General features: G+C 43.7%; 1 protein-coding gene across 1 annotated transcript; it reads right to left on the reverse strand.

Moving 5' to 3' along the window:
* Positions 1 to 235: 235 nt before the first annotated feature.
* LOC310790663 (uncharacterized protein) lies at positions 236 to 5,859 on the reverse strand. Its single transcript, XM_083652385.1, has 6 exons — positions 5,763 to 5,859; positions 4,876 to 4,935; positions 4,208 to 4,339; positions 2,701 to 2,847; positions 2,564 to 2,621; positions 236 to 367 (listed from the first exon to the last, which is right to left on the reverse strand). Exons 1-6 carry the CDS (start codon positions 5,826 to 5,828, stop codon positions 261 to 263), a joined length of 570 nt encoding a protein of 189 aa, XP_083508511.1. The 5' UTR covers positions 5,829 to 5,859; the 3' UTR covers positions 236 to 260.
* Positions 5,860 to 14,576: the final 8,717 nt, after the last annotated feature.

Consider the following 14,576-nt stretch of genomic DNA (forward strand, 5'->3'; position numbering starts at 1 on the left):
AATTCTAAAGTTCGAAATGTGAATTCGTCATAAGAAATGTATGATTTGACACCAAGATCATCCATATCAGACTAGTCTACACAACATTATTGCAGTTACAATTTCTATAGGCTGCCAGTCTGGCCGCAAAAAATTGGCAATCCCCCCCCCCCCCCAATTCATGATGATGAATTTTTGTTGGAATGCCTTTGGTTAGAAGTGTTCCAAATTATATGCTTTTATCACAAAATGCACAATTGTTATGCTTAACTGCCCCACTATCAGGTCAGTCTGCTGTATGGGGGCAGTTTGGAAGGACCATTCTCTTCTTCCTTGATGCTGTCAGTCAGCTGGGCTGGCGAGTTGAAGAGGCTGTCATCGCCACCTGCTGGATGGAGAGGGAAACTACATTAGATCGCTGAGATCAAAACATTATTGCAAAATACATTACATTTGTATTCACTCAGCAGTGGCCACCACAGCAAGTCAACTATTATCAGTCAGAAAAAATGGCGTTGGATTTCACTATAACACAAATAAGTAGAGGATCAAAGATTAGAATAGAAAGATCCATAGACTATCAAAATATGGACATACCCTCCATGACATCACTCATTGGTTTGTGGACTCCCGTTTGAAGCCTCGAGTTTGACATTTTCGCTGCCTGGCACCATTTTTTTTTTTTTTTTGTGGCCTGCTATTGGTCCATGATCGGTCCATGATCACTGGACAGGCGACCTGTCAATCACGCCCCAAAGCATAGTCTGCTTTATTGTCTATTTGACTCTAAATGGGACCATAATTTACTAAATGAACATCATGCTGTACTGAAGAAGACGAAGATGAAGTAGGCTCATTTTCCCATTGACTTCTATCCAAGTGGTCTTCTTTTTGCAGCCAGAGACTGTCTACATGGGCGATTTAGGCTGTATAAAAATCCACCCCATAGACTACTTTTGTGTTAGCAAACAAGGATTACGTATTTTCGTGGGCGGAGCCGAACTGGTTACAGAAGGTTAACTGTACTCACTGTGGAGATGGTCTAGGGTCCAAATAAATGGCAAAAGAGGCAGTGCCGGACATTGTCATATACCCAGTAAGAAAGCTCAGTGTCGGCGTAGCCACGCACAAGACATATTTTCCCCTTATTCCGGGAATCTCTACTACAGCTTGTCTCCTACTTGCGGAGAGTATTGAAGTCAAGAGTTCAATTGTGTTTGACAACAGTGCTGCTGCCATTTTGGCCTGAAAAAAGCCTCAATGGCCAATGGGACAACAGCACAGAACCATGACAGCCAATCAGAGGTGACTCTTTCAGGCCAAAATGGCAGATTTGCTGTGCGCCAATGTTGCAATGGAACAACCTATTAGCCTTCTGTTCCTATCAATGTAGGTTTTCTGCAACCACTGACGTAACCTGTGACATCCACTCCAAATTGATCTATACAGTTGTCATAAAAGGTGAAATTAGCTATAGAGACCAAAACAGTTTTTTGAACCAGGCTGTAAACATGTTTCTGCTGTAAAGTTTGGCGTTTTAACATGGGGGTCTATGGGCAATGACCCACTTTTAGAACCAGCCTCAAGTGGCCATTCAAGGAACTGCCATTTCTGGCACTTCTGCATTGGCTTCATTTTTCCAAGACACTTTGGAAATATCAGAGCAATAGCACTTTGGCCTTGTAACCTGCACATGGACCACTATCCACACTACCACTATTATATTTAAGCAATATAGCATGAGAGCCAGTGTGTTGTGCCAAATATATCCCCCTGATCAGCTGTTATCCCACGAGGCCGCAGGCCGAGTGGGATAACTGCTGAGCAGGGGGATATATTCCACAACACACGCAGCTCGAGTGCTATATTGCTTTTATAAAACGGTTTCCAAGTATGATAATATAATAATAATAATAATACTATAAGTCCGACTCCGACTGGCATGTCATTCTGATAGAGTCAGTTGAAACACTACTGTAAGGCGGGACCGCAAGAACATGCGGGTGATTTGATTGGATCGTTCTGGAGACTGAAGTTGACATTGGCCAATCCTGGCGCTTTCTGGAAACCCCGACAGGCAGCTCGAGCGCAGCGTTGCATTCTCAGCGCTTGCTGAGAAGCTGAATGCTTTCTGCAAAGCCCGACACCAACTAACGTTACGGGGTTAAATGCGGGGTTAAATGCGGGGTTAACAGCCTTTCTTTTGCAAAGAAGACGTTAGCCCGCATCTATTCTTGTACAAAACATCATTTTCTGCGAAGTATTAGTAAAGTTATAAGCGAAGATCGATTCACAAGGATCTGACAGCTGTCTCCGCCATTTTTTTTTTCTACGTTGTCATTTGAGGTAAGCCTTATTATTACTCTCTTAGTAAGAGAGTTGCCATGGCAACCAATAACCCATGGCCATGGGTTATTGAACTCGGTTACTGGAATTATACAATGGCTGTGAACCAATCAGATTGCTTGATTTGAGAGAGCCGTTTTATAATATATCACATTATATTATATTACTCCATTCATTTGATGGAAAGACTTTTGACTGGTCTTGTATTAGGGATCAAAGGCAACATGTTAGCAGTTACCTGTCCAGGTACAAACCAACTCTGTGTCGGAAGGATCGCTCTGAGGAATCAGCGTCTCCTGGAACACACACAACACAACAACCTGACTGTGTTGTTCTACCAGATGGTGTCGTTCTACCACAATGTGTTGTTCCTACCAGTCCAGTCCTGGCGTCGTAGCAGCCACAATAGGGCAGGCTCCGGCAGCCCAGGTGGGCGATGACAGAGGAGAGAGTCAGGCTGATGAGGCAGGACAGCAGTACGGTGACATTAGCCCCCATCACCAGGCGATGCAGCACAAATGTCTGGGCAGAGACGGGACAGGACAGAGCACCTGTCAATCGAACAGTGTGGGCGGAGCTTGGATTGTCCGTTGATGCAGTTTGAGCTTATCTTTTCTTTGTCTGTTCAGCCATGGTGGCTAATGCTAATGCTACAGCCGTGGTGGCCAACACTAATGCTACAGTAACTACCCAGTTCAGCCATGGTGGGTATCACTGCTCATGCTACAACAGTAGCCATTGTGGCTATCACTACTCATGCTACAGTAGCCATGGTGATTACCACGACTCATGCTACAGTAGCCATGGTGGGTCACAATGCTCATGCTACAGTAGCCATGGTGGCTATCACTGCTCAGGCTACAGTAACTACCAGTGTTGGGCAAGTTACTTTCAAAATGTAATATACTACATATTACTAGTTACTTTCATTTGAAAGTACTTCTGTTTATTCCAAACAAAACTTGTGGAAATTATGCATCTCGTTACTGATTGTGTGTATACGTCTGTGTGTGTGTGTGTGTGTGTGTGTGTGTGTGTGTGTGTGAGACAGAGAGAGACCCAATCTCCAGAAGTATCTGCATTGTACATTTCTGCAATCCATGGGTATGTAGAATATCAACGTAAATTTGAAGCTAAATGTTTGCCTTTTACGTTTCTAAAACGTGCCATTTTATGCTTCTGCAAACCTACAATCTCAATGTAAATTTGAAACAAAACGGTGGTTAATTTGAAAACATCATTGCCTTTTCCGACCCGTGGTCCTTTGCCGCATGTCTGTAGACTTTGGAAACTCTGGGGATCGAACACATCTCTCCGGTGTGAAAGTGTTTATGCCCTCCATCCACCCCGACCACAACACCCCACTGGCCGCCGCAGCCAACTTTGTACTTTTCATTTTAACGAACGTCTTATTAGTTACTGCAGTGTACGATAAGACTTACGTTAAAACGACAAGTACATGACTTTGGCTGCTTAACGTGGAGAAGCTGGCTAGCAGTAGCTAGCTACGTTAGCTTGTGCTTGTGACTAGCAAGCCTGCTGCGCCTGCGGCTGCCCTGCTGTGCCAGCCGGTGGCCTCGGGAAGAGCCTGGTGGTGCGAGGTTAGGTTGCCGTGGACACCTTGGTCTCTAGTGATTGGTTAGGGAAGACCGAAGCTCGCCCCTCATAGAAATGCTCTGAAGTGAGTGCAATCTCAGACGAAGAGGAAATGAGTTTATGGATTGACGATGCAGTCTGAATATCAGGCTATCGATACGTATCTAGAAACGTGATATGCAACGTATGTTTGGTTCAGAAGCATTATATTCAACGTATCTGTGGAAATGTACATTGCCAACATTTTATTCTAGGGACCAGGCTGGAGAGACTAGTAAGTAGTTACCACTTGAGGACTGTGGTGGTGATGGAAGACGTCTTGGTCCTCCTCTCCGTAGGTCAGTGTCAGGCAGGCATAGGCTGAGATCAACACCATGGCCCCCCAGGAGACCCCAGAGGCCCCCACCATCACACTCACCTGGGGAGGAGGTCACACAAGGTCAAACAAGGACACGACTACCAAATTGTATTCAGTTCATCTTTTGTTTGTGCCAAATTTGAAGAAATTCCCTCAAGGCGTTCCTGAGATATCGCATTAATGAGCATGGTCCTGAATGCTCCCTCTAAGCTGATAGTTTGTTGAATTATATCGTATAATTTATCACATTGACCATGACCAATATCATCTTGTCAGTGACTCCACTTACACCCTAGAAACGTAGTCTCTTCATATATTACGGGTTAGAGTTCTGGTGACTAATTTGATTAGATGCAGGGACTTTGGCATAGCTTGGGGTTTAATGAAGTGATGCTGCTGATATAAGGTCCGATAAGAATATTATAGTAGCCTACATTACTGATACCTTAGGAGATTAATACCTTTTTGATTGATAACATTAAGTGCAATAAGGTCACTAAACTCACCACTCATGTAGTAGCCTGCTACAGACACTGTCTCATGAATATTGCAGGCAATATTGCAGTCATTTTTCTTCTCTACTGAAAGGGACTTACCAAGATTGAGTTTTTCCTCTGGGAGGCAAACAGTGCCAGAAGACCTGGAGAGGCCATGATCTACACGCAAGTTAAAAGTCATAGAGAATAGAGATTAATATGATCAGCACAATACTACAAGACAAAAACACCAAAATTGTTTCGCCATTCGCCACCTTGGATGGTAGCAAAATCTGCATTGGCCCATGGACTATATTAGATGATCCACCAAGCAGCACATTATTGTATTCAAATCTAAACATTTAGAACTGGTTCACTTCTGCCCATCATCTTAGTTTGATGGGAAATGATTGAACCAACACTTAATGTTTGGATCCTCCCCAAACCCAAAACAGTGAAAAGGTATTACACCAAATGGGACAACTCAATATCACATGTATCTCTGGAGATAATGATCAGACTGTCACTCAATCTGGACTGGATCGATGTCCACAGACGGTTATTACACACAATAAAGCAAAGAGTCCATCAATACCTTTGTCCAGCTTTGAAATGATGATTTTAATCACACATGAATTATAGGCAGAAATTTAATAGGAAATTAAAAATCCAATTGCCAGGCTACATGTCTGTCATTAATATTAAAGTAAGGACACCAATCACCAAAAAATGTCATCTTATCATAAAAGTAGGTTACTTGACTAGCATACCGGTATTCACTTAACCCTCTTATGTCAGCAGCCCCTAAAAGGTAACTAACTACAGTAGTGCTGAGTCTGCCGACAGCACTTTATTAGGACACCGTCACCAACCACAGATTAAAGCCAAAAGCTATCAAAAGCTATAGGCCTACATTTAAAACGAATTCCATAGACATTCTTTATCATTTTGAAAACTATTTTCTAACACTGATAATGACAAAGTAAAAGAGTTTTGTGATATCTTACCAGTCCTCCCCAGACGGGTGTCCTGGTCCTGCTCAGTGGGGTGTCCTTGCGGAAAGCAGCGTCCATGAGCCCGCAGACCACGACCAGCCCTGCACAGGCTGTCTGCAGGAGCCCCAGGACCAGCGCGCTCTGACGGTTAAACACCAAGTACCTGTAGCGGTCCATCTCCAGGCACCAAGCAGCCTCAAATCCCCGAACTACAGTACAAGCCTCCAGTCAAGCACAAACACATGCTAAACCCCCCTATTAAACCTCGAGTTAGCTTAATGCTAGCTGTCTTTTTGTAGCTTTCTGTGAAGAGAAGCGATGGAAAGGTACCATTAACTATGAGCACATTGAGACCCGTTTTTAAAGTTCATTCAGAAAGCAAAGCGGCCCTAGCGGCCCTTCTATTCTCTTCCGGGCAGTGGTTTCGGTGTTGACTCAGGTGAGTTTATCCATTAACCAAGCAGCAGGTGCATTTTGCAAAACACGCACCTTTAACTCCTTCAGTGCCACGATACTATAGAGTGCCAAAGTCACGCCCTCTTCCGGGTTAGGCATATGCTACAAACTAAGGGATTTCATCCGCCATTTAATAGTTTTACTTGGTCAAATCAGGAGAGACCATAGTAGGCTACATTTCCTCGGACCAAAACTGAAAAAGAAAATGTATTTTAAAAAGTTTTAAATTTTTAGTTTTGGTCTGAGTGAAGTGTTCTATGGTCTCTCCCATAGCTCTCCTGATTCTTAATGAATCGCTTGGTTTGATTTTACGAAATTCTATCTACATTTTACGAAATGTAGATGAGAAATAAATGGCGAATGAATTCCAGGTTCGTATGATGAACGCGGGAGAATGTGTGACTTTCTATGATGGATCCCACTGCTTTTCAACATCATATAATTGCAGCGCCGCAGAGCCCGCAGAGCCAGCTGGCTACGCCTCTTGACACTCTTGACACGGTCTGGCTACGCCTCTTGACACGGTCTGGTATACACATCACCCTTCAAAATAAAATACTCGTTGCTTTCTATCTTCCACACAAAATAAAATACTCGTTATTTTTCTCTTGATTTAAAGAATTACAAGAACAATTATGCTTTCTATCTTCCACACTGAGCGTAGTTAGGCTCGTTTTCAACTCACCCAACACATTTTGTTTTTCATATGTATATTTTATGGATTTGGAAAATGTTTCTAAATCCTTTTTAAAGGTTGTAGACAGAGTAGAGTTTTGCTATACAGTATTTACATTTCTGTATAAAATATTTGGTCAAAATAATTACATTGTTCATTAAAAAATTTTTTTTTTTACCTTCAATGAATATTCAAAATTTGACAGTTTCAAGTATAAATGGTGGTAGTGCATCAATGCTATATTTAATCCATAAATTCAAATTAGACCAAAAGCTAGTAGCTAATCCAGTGAAAAACATAAATTATCTGTTGTCTCTATCTCTGTATTACAAAAATGGCAAGAATTACAATCAATATTAAAATTATTCTCAGGAATAATCCCCTTGTTGGAGTGGATATTGCGTTATAAGAGTGGGGGGCACAGGACCCCCTGGTGCGCAAGGTCCTGGAGGTGGGGGGTCTCTGCCGGAGGTGTGGTACCCGGGCAAGGTGAGGGGCAGGGCGGGTAGTGGAGGGGGACCTGCCTGGGTCTCTGGTGCCCAGGAGAGGGGCTCCAGGCCTGGGTAGTGGATGGGTGGTGATAGGGGACTTGCCTGGGTGTCTGGTGGCTGACAGAGGGGCCCCAGGCCTGGGTAGGGGATGGGTGGTGATAGGGGACCTGCCTGGGTCTCTGGTGCCCAGGAGAGGGGCTCCAGGCCTGGGTAGTGGATGGGTGGTGATAGGGGACCTGCCTGGGTCTGTGGTACCCGGGAGAGGGGCTCTTAGCCTGGGCAGAGGCAGTGTGGAGGTAAGGGGACCTGCCTGGGTCTGTGGTACCCGAGATAGGGGCTCTTAGCCTGGGCAGAGGCAGTGTGGAGGTAAGGGGACCTGCCTGGGTCTATGGTACCCGAGATAGGGGCTCTTAGCCTGGGCAGAACTGACACACACGAACTCTTAATGCGTTGTTGGACCGTGTCAAGAGGCGTAGCCAGACCGTGCCAAGAGGCGTAGCCAGACCGTGTCAAGAGGCGTAGCCAGCTGGCTCTGCGGGTCTGCAGTTAGATGTATCTCCTGCTTTTCTTATTAAGACCCGCCCTACTGCCTCTGATTGGGTTTGGTTTACGTATGAGGAGTGGCGATTGGTTAAGGTTAGGGAGAATGCCAGGGTAAGCCAATCAGAGCCGAGTATGGCGGGTAAGAAAACTAGTGGACTTGTTTAAAAAGGAATGTGGGATACAGTGTGACTGTACAGCACCATCTACTGGTGAATGACTCGAACTGAATCGCCTCTGCCTGAGGGGGCATGGAAATCAATACTGTCTGTATAGGCTCTCTTTATTTCAGGGAAAAGATTGATGTATACAAACTGAGTGTATAGTTAACACTATCATGTTCATATTATTGGACGGCACAGTGGCTCAGTGGTTAGCACTGTTGCCTCACAGCAAGAAGGTCCCGGGTTCGAACCCTGGTCCGTCCCAGGTCCTTTCTGTGTGGAGTTTGCATGTTCTCCCTTTGTTTGTGTGGGTTTTCTCCGGGTGCTCCAGTTTCCTAACCTTGCTTGCAAGATGGATAACCTCGTGAGATCAATCTGGCAGCGTCATGTTACCAGTTTCCTCCCACCACCAAAATAAATGTATGTTAGGGTTAATACTCCTGTCAGTGCCCCTGACCAAGGCAATCGCAAAAGAACTGGAGTTGGTCTGGAGCTGCACTGCGGCTGCCCACTGCTCCTAGTTCTAGGAAGGTTCCTAGTAGAGGATGGGTCAAATGCAGAGGATGAATTTCCCCATGGGGATAAATAAAGGATAACTTAACTTAACTTAACTTAATTATTTCATTCTTGTGTTTATGAGTCTTCTCTTGCGATCCAGGCTTTTTTTCTCTGTACACATTAGGCCTATTATATCTCAGTATTTTCTACAAAGTGGGTTAATAAGTTATAGCCACATGTGAGATGTATGCATTATGGACAAAATCAAATATCACAACATTTTTCGGGGCGGCTGTGGCTCAGGACAGGAGGTATAGAGCAGGTCGTCCACTAACCAGAAGGTCGGTGGTTCGATCCCCGGCTCCTCCAGTGCATGTCGAAGTGTCCTATTGGGCAAGACACTGAACCCCAAATTGCTCCCGATGGCTGTGCCAGCACCCTGCGTGGCAGTTGGCCGCCTTCAGTGTGTGAATGGGTGAATGTAGGCACATTGTAAAGCGCTTTGGATAAAAGCGCTATATAAATGCAGTCCATTTTACCATTTACCATTTTTGACCAAATACCTCGATAATGATATTGCGACAATATTGTAGGGATGACTATTGATGTTTTCACAAAATATTGATTAATAATTAATCATTTTTGATAAATAATCATAGTAATGTGGATATAATGACTAAGTTGGTAAAGGCAAATAATGGTTAGGGGCACGGTGGTGCGGTAGCGCTGTCACCTCACAGCATGAAGGTCCTGTGTTTGATTCCCGCCTGGGAAGCTGTGCGCGCTGAGGTTGTGTCCCCATTCCCATGTCCTCAGTGTCTATGGCCTAGGTGGGGTCGTCAAAAAGGGCCTTTCTGTGTGGAGTTTGCATATTCTCCCTGTGCTCCCCTGGGGTTTCATCCAGATAGCAATCCCCCGCTAAAAATATGCAAAAAAAGGGAAAATGATGGAACAGCTAGAACAGATCAGTTCAGCATATTACATCACTTCATTTTAACGCAGCCTTTAAAACCAGGAAAAAACAAGTCATATTATGATATCCGAACACAGAAATTGTGGACCAAGGCAGCTCAGCAGGCAAAGTAGTAAACAAACGCCCAGCTATTCCAGCCTGATGAAGACCCTGTGTGGTTGAAACGCGCGTAGCGTTTTGTTTGCCCGTGTACCCTTATGAAGATATATTCTGTTTGTAACACTGCTGTGTACACGAATATATTACTTCGGGATTAAATACTATTCTTGTAAAACTTCAAGGAGCTCCCTTCTTATTTTTGTATATTATGATATCCAAAATCTTAGATGACATCTAGGGCTCTATCGTCGCAATGGCAGTAATTTTGCGTTAGCGCCCATTTTGCGGCCGAATAGCATCGTGCACAGTGCTAATTGTGGGTGTGTTGCCCCACTGCGCTTGGCGGCACCTCGGTGCAAACCTCCATATAGGCGTGTTTATGCCCAGAATTATTCACAGGTCTGATCATGTCCATCCCCCTTAAAAGCCACAGCATCACGTCTGTGACAGCCTGGCGGATGAGACACAGCTTCCTCCTCGCTGAGTGCAGGGTGCTTTTACTGAGACATAGGGCAAAATAATCCCGCTGGGGAAGGCATTCTGGGCAAGTGAAAAAACAAGGATTAACAAGTTCGGATTCAATATAGATAAACGATAATCCATTTGAAACACATCAAAGGGCTGCTGTGCAGTTACGCAATGGATATCCCCATGGTGTTATCATGTCCCAAAGCCTGCGCTTAGTCGTTTCTTTCATATAGGCTATAACATACACATGTAAAAATTTGTGTTTCTTTAATAGGGTAGGGATGTGTGAGAATTTAATTCTAGCCTATTTCAATAGCCTATATCAGAATTGTCCGCTCGGGTTAAGCTATTGACTGCTGTCACGCCATCCATGCATGCGTGCAATTGCAGGGAAAGAGGGTACTATAGGCTACTGGCCGGCACAACTTTATCAAAAGTAATCTACTGTTATACACCTAACACCACAGACCTGTATGTTCGGGAATTGTGTAGCCTAATAAAACCATGACAAACAAATTCTCATTTTTAAATCAAGGTGTGTGTTTTTTCTGCAATGTAGGCTATAGTTGAAAATCAACGTGGCATTCTGAAGAGGGGTGCACACACTCCCTGTGTGTGCACGAGCGAGGTTTGGACAGAGATGGACATCCATGCCGTGCGTAATGTATCCAAGCCAGGAGTTCCCCTGCACTGCGTGCACTCAGGCGAAGTGGGGTTTTTAGGGCTAAGACCTGCTATTAGGTGGTCTTAAAATTGCACGCACGCAAGGACTTTGCAGCCAGCATTTAGCGCGGACACGTCTGGTTTGGCATGGGCGACGGCCAAACCTGTGTTTACGCTTGGAACATGGCGATGGTATCTTCGCCAGAGTGCAAAACGACACTTGCGGGATGCAGGTGATAGCATCAGATGCGCGCAAAGGCCAGTATTTTGTGCGGACACGCCTGGGCTCCTCCACGTGATCTCTATGTGCTATCAGTCACGAAGTCTTCATGACTGATAGCACATAGAGGTCACGTGGAGGCTGGGTTTACCCAGGCTAGGCCATGCCTACACCTGTGTTTGCGTTTAGATCCCGGCGCAAAACTGGATGGTAGAGGTAGATGATAGCATAAGACGCAGGGAAGATGGCATAAGAGGTGCGCAAACGATAGCGCCTGTACGAGGATAGGGCCCCTAGTCGCATATCACCATATTACAGTACCATACCCAACATCTAAGACCATATCTAGTCTCTCGTATCACCATATTACCATATCCAACATCTAAGACCATATCTAGTCTCATATCACATTACCATATCCAACATCTAAGACCAGATCTAGTCTTATATCACATACCATATCCAACATCTAAGACCAGATCTAGTCTTATATCACCATATCCCACATCTAAGACATATCCAGACTCATATCACCATATTACCATACCCAACATCTAAGACCATATCTAGTCTCATATCACCATATTACCATATCCAACATCTAAGACCATAGACTAATATCACCATATCCTACATCTAAGACCATATCTAGTCTCATATATTACCATATCCAACATCTAAGACCATATCTACTCTCACATCACCATATTACCATATCCAACATCTAAGACCATATCTAGTCTCTCGTATCACCATATTACCATATCCAACATCTAAGACCATATCTAGTCTCACATAACCATATTACCATATCCAAAATCTAAGACCATATCTAGTCTCATATCACATTACCATCAGGGCCGTAACCAGGGTTCTGAAATAGGGGAGGTCCAGCAAGGGGAGGTGCATTCGGTGAAAAAAATTTGAGGGTTTTTTTCCCCCTTTTTTAGCCATATTTAGAGTAATATATCATTTTAAATCAACATTAGGATTATACTGTTGTGATGTCATTATTCAGTATATTCTCTTTCATGTCACCACCTGCTCAGCTCTCCTGTCAACATAATTGTAACTAACAAACACAAACTGTTTTAGCCAAATTCATATCAAAATGACACCTACAAACACAGGTACACAACCCAAGCCGTACACAACACACAAAGTCATCATCGATAATAAAAAAAACATACAGAGGGACATTTATTTATTCCTGATAGGAACGATTGAAAAATAAAATAAAATATATTATGTTGTTTTTAACTTTACACCACCTCTTTTTGTTACTTATTGGGTCATGAAACTGAAACCATGCATATAGCCACCTGCATACCTGACTTCGGGAGCTTGGCAATTGGCATCATGCATGATTAGCCAGTAGCATCCCAACGTGTCACACAGGTAACATTACTTAAGAGACAGACTAGACACTTACTTTCTTGGTTGTTGCTAAAAAATCTGTCAGTGTCACTCACTGTCTGTCGTTCACTCGCTCACTGTCTCGCAGCTCGCTCACCTTCAATTATCTCGCCAGGCAGACAGACAGTCATCACTCACCACCATGCTGCTGCTCTCTCGGAATCAAGTTACCGCGGACGCGGCGTCAGATGACTTCCTGCCTGACCTGCCTTTCGTTTCAAAATAAAAGCGATCCCGTGTTTTTCATGCTTTTCCATGCAGATTGTTTTATAAAAAAAAAAAAAAAAAAAAAAAAAAAAAAAAAAAAATCCTCTGAAATATTAGGGGAGGTCCGGACCTCCCCGTCCTCATAGCTAGTTACGGCCATGATTACCATATCCAACATCTAAGACCATATCTAGTCTCATATCACATTACCATATCCCACATCTAAGACATATCCAGACTCATATCACCATATTACCATACCCAACATCTAAGACCATATCTAGTCTCACATCACCATATTACCATATCCAACATCTAAGACCATATCTAGTCTCATATCACCATATCCTACATCTAAGACATAGTCTCATATTACCATATCCAACATCTAAGACCATATCTAGTCTCATATCACCATATCCTACATCTAAGACATAGTCTCATATTACCATATCCAGCATCTAAGACCGTATCTAGTCTCATATATATTACTGTGTTAAACTGTACAGGTGGAGGTTACAGGTGTAGCCTCAGCAAGTGGGACATCCAGTTAGAATGAGGAGGACTCAAGAGGAACTAATGCCAAGGGTTTTTATTTCAAATCAGATCCCTTGATTGGTGATGGATAATCATGTTGACAGATGATTTGCCTAAAAGCCAAACAAGGTATTAACAAAGGATTCGATCAAACAAGGGAAACTGTAAAGTAATATAATAAATATAATTCAAATACTCAATCAATATACAAAGGAAATATCAGTAACTAACAAACTAACACTTAATTTAAATGATGCATCTGTACATGGGCAATCAATAGGCTACATGCACAACTTTTTTACTTCCTGAAATTAGTACAGCTTCTTTATTTCCTGTCCTACACTATTGGATGAACTGATTAATCAGGTGTGCCTGATCATTGTTGTGACTGCAGCACACCTGACATTAATCAGCTCATCCAATAGTGATGACAGGAAATAAAGAAGCTGTACTAATTTCAGGAAGTAGTGGAGTTGTGCATGTAGCCCATAGGGAAGAACAAAAGCAGCCTCCTCCACTGCTGTCTGGAGCACACTGAGCTTCACCTAATCAACCATCCCTTTATTGAGCCCAGGTGCAGCTCAATCAGGGCCCCAGGTGTGGCTGGTTAGGTGAGGCTGAGATGGTGGGGGGATTTTGTACAATTACCATATTCAACACCATATCTAGTCTCATATCACATACATATCTAGTCTCATATCACCATGTCCAACATCTAAGACCGTATCTAATCTCATATATATTTCCATATTCAACACCATATCTAGAGTCTCATATCACCATACATACCTGTATCTAGTCTCATATCACCGTATCCAACATCTCCAAGATGGCACTGACACAAAGTGTGTCTGAGAGCAGGGTGTGACAAGGCTAGTGCAGGTCAGCTCCTCATACATTTTGATTAGGGGTGGTGGTGGGAAATCATTTTTGTCTGATTTAGAATAGCCTATTTGGGGGCGATTAGCATGTTGGTTTCGGCTATTGCTTCAGAGTTTCGGCCAGCTTTTGTCGTTCCTGATGGGGTTGGATCCAAAAAATGTATTGTATTGTTTATTAACTGGCCCCTGCCCCCCTGTCATTTTGCAAAAGTGGGCCTGGGCAAAGCAAGTTCAGTAACTTTCTCCCAGTGCAATTCCCATACCTGCCAACCGGGGGAGCTGGACTCCCGTACCTCAACTCTACTACATCCACTGCCCACATTGAGCAGGTGTCTTCTTCTCTTTGGACTGGAGTCAGTGGTTCTGAGGAAAGGGTTGTGTCATAATGATTGTATGCATGTTGACAACCAACGTTGTGCAATGTTGATGGGAGAGCCTACTAACAGTGAGTGGACCGTAGGCGGAGTAAAGGCAGACTACACGTCGTTTACCATACCTGCGCGCGCTTCACATCACCTCACATCACTGGCTGCACGG

This window comes from Poromitra crassiceps (genome assembly GCF_964638095.1).
Source record: "Poromitra crassiceps genome assembly, chromosome: 15".
Classification (NCBI taxonomy): domain Eukaryota; kingdom Metazoa; phylum Chordata; class Actinopteri; order Beryciformes; family Melamphaidae; genus Poromitra; species Poromitra crassiceps.

What these genes read in the sequence shown, in the direction of transcription:
- LOC310790663 (XM_083652385.1), bottom strand. Translation starts at nt 5,828, where the DNA reads ATGGACGCTGCTTTCCGCAAGGACACCCCACTGAGCAGGACCAGGACA. An exon ending in ACCACCACAGTCCTCAAGTG is followed by an intron (nt 2,848 to 4,207) that starts GTAACTACTTAC and finishes GTCTCTGCCCAG; the next exon opens with ACATTTGTGCTGCATCGCCT. An exon ending in GTTGGTTTGTACCTGGACAG is followed by an intron (nt 368 to 2,563) that starts GTAACTGCTAAC and finishes CTCTCCATCCAG; the next exon opens with CAGGTGGCGATGACAGCCTC.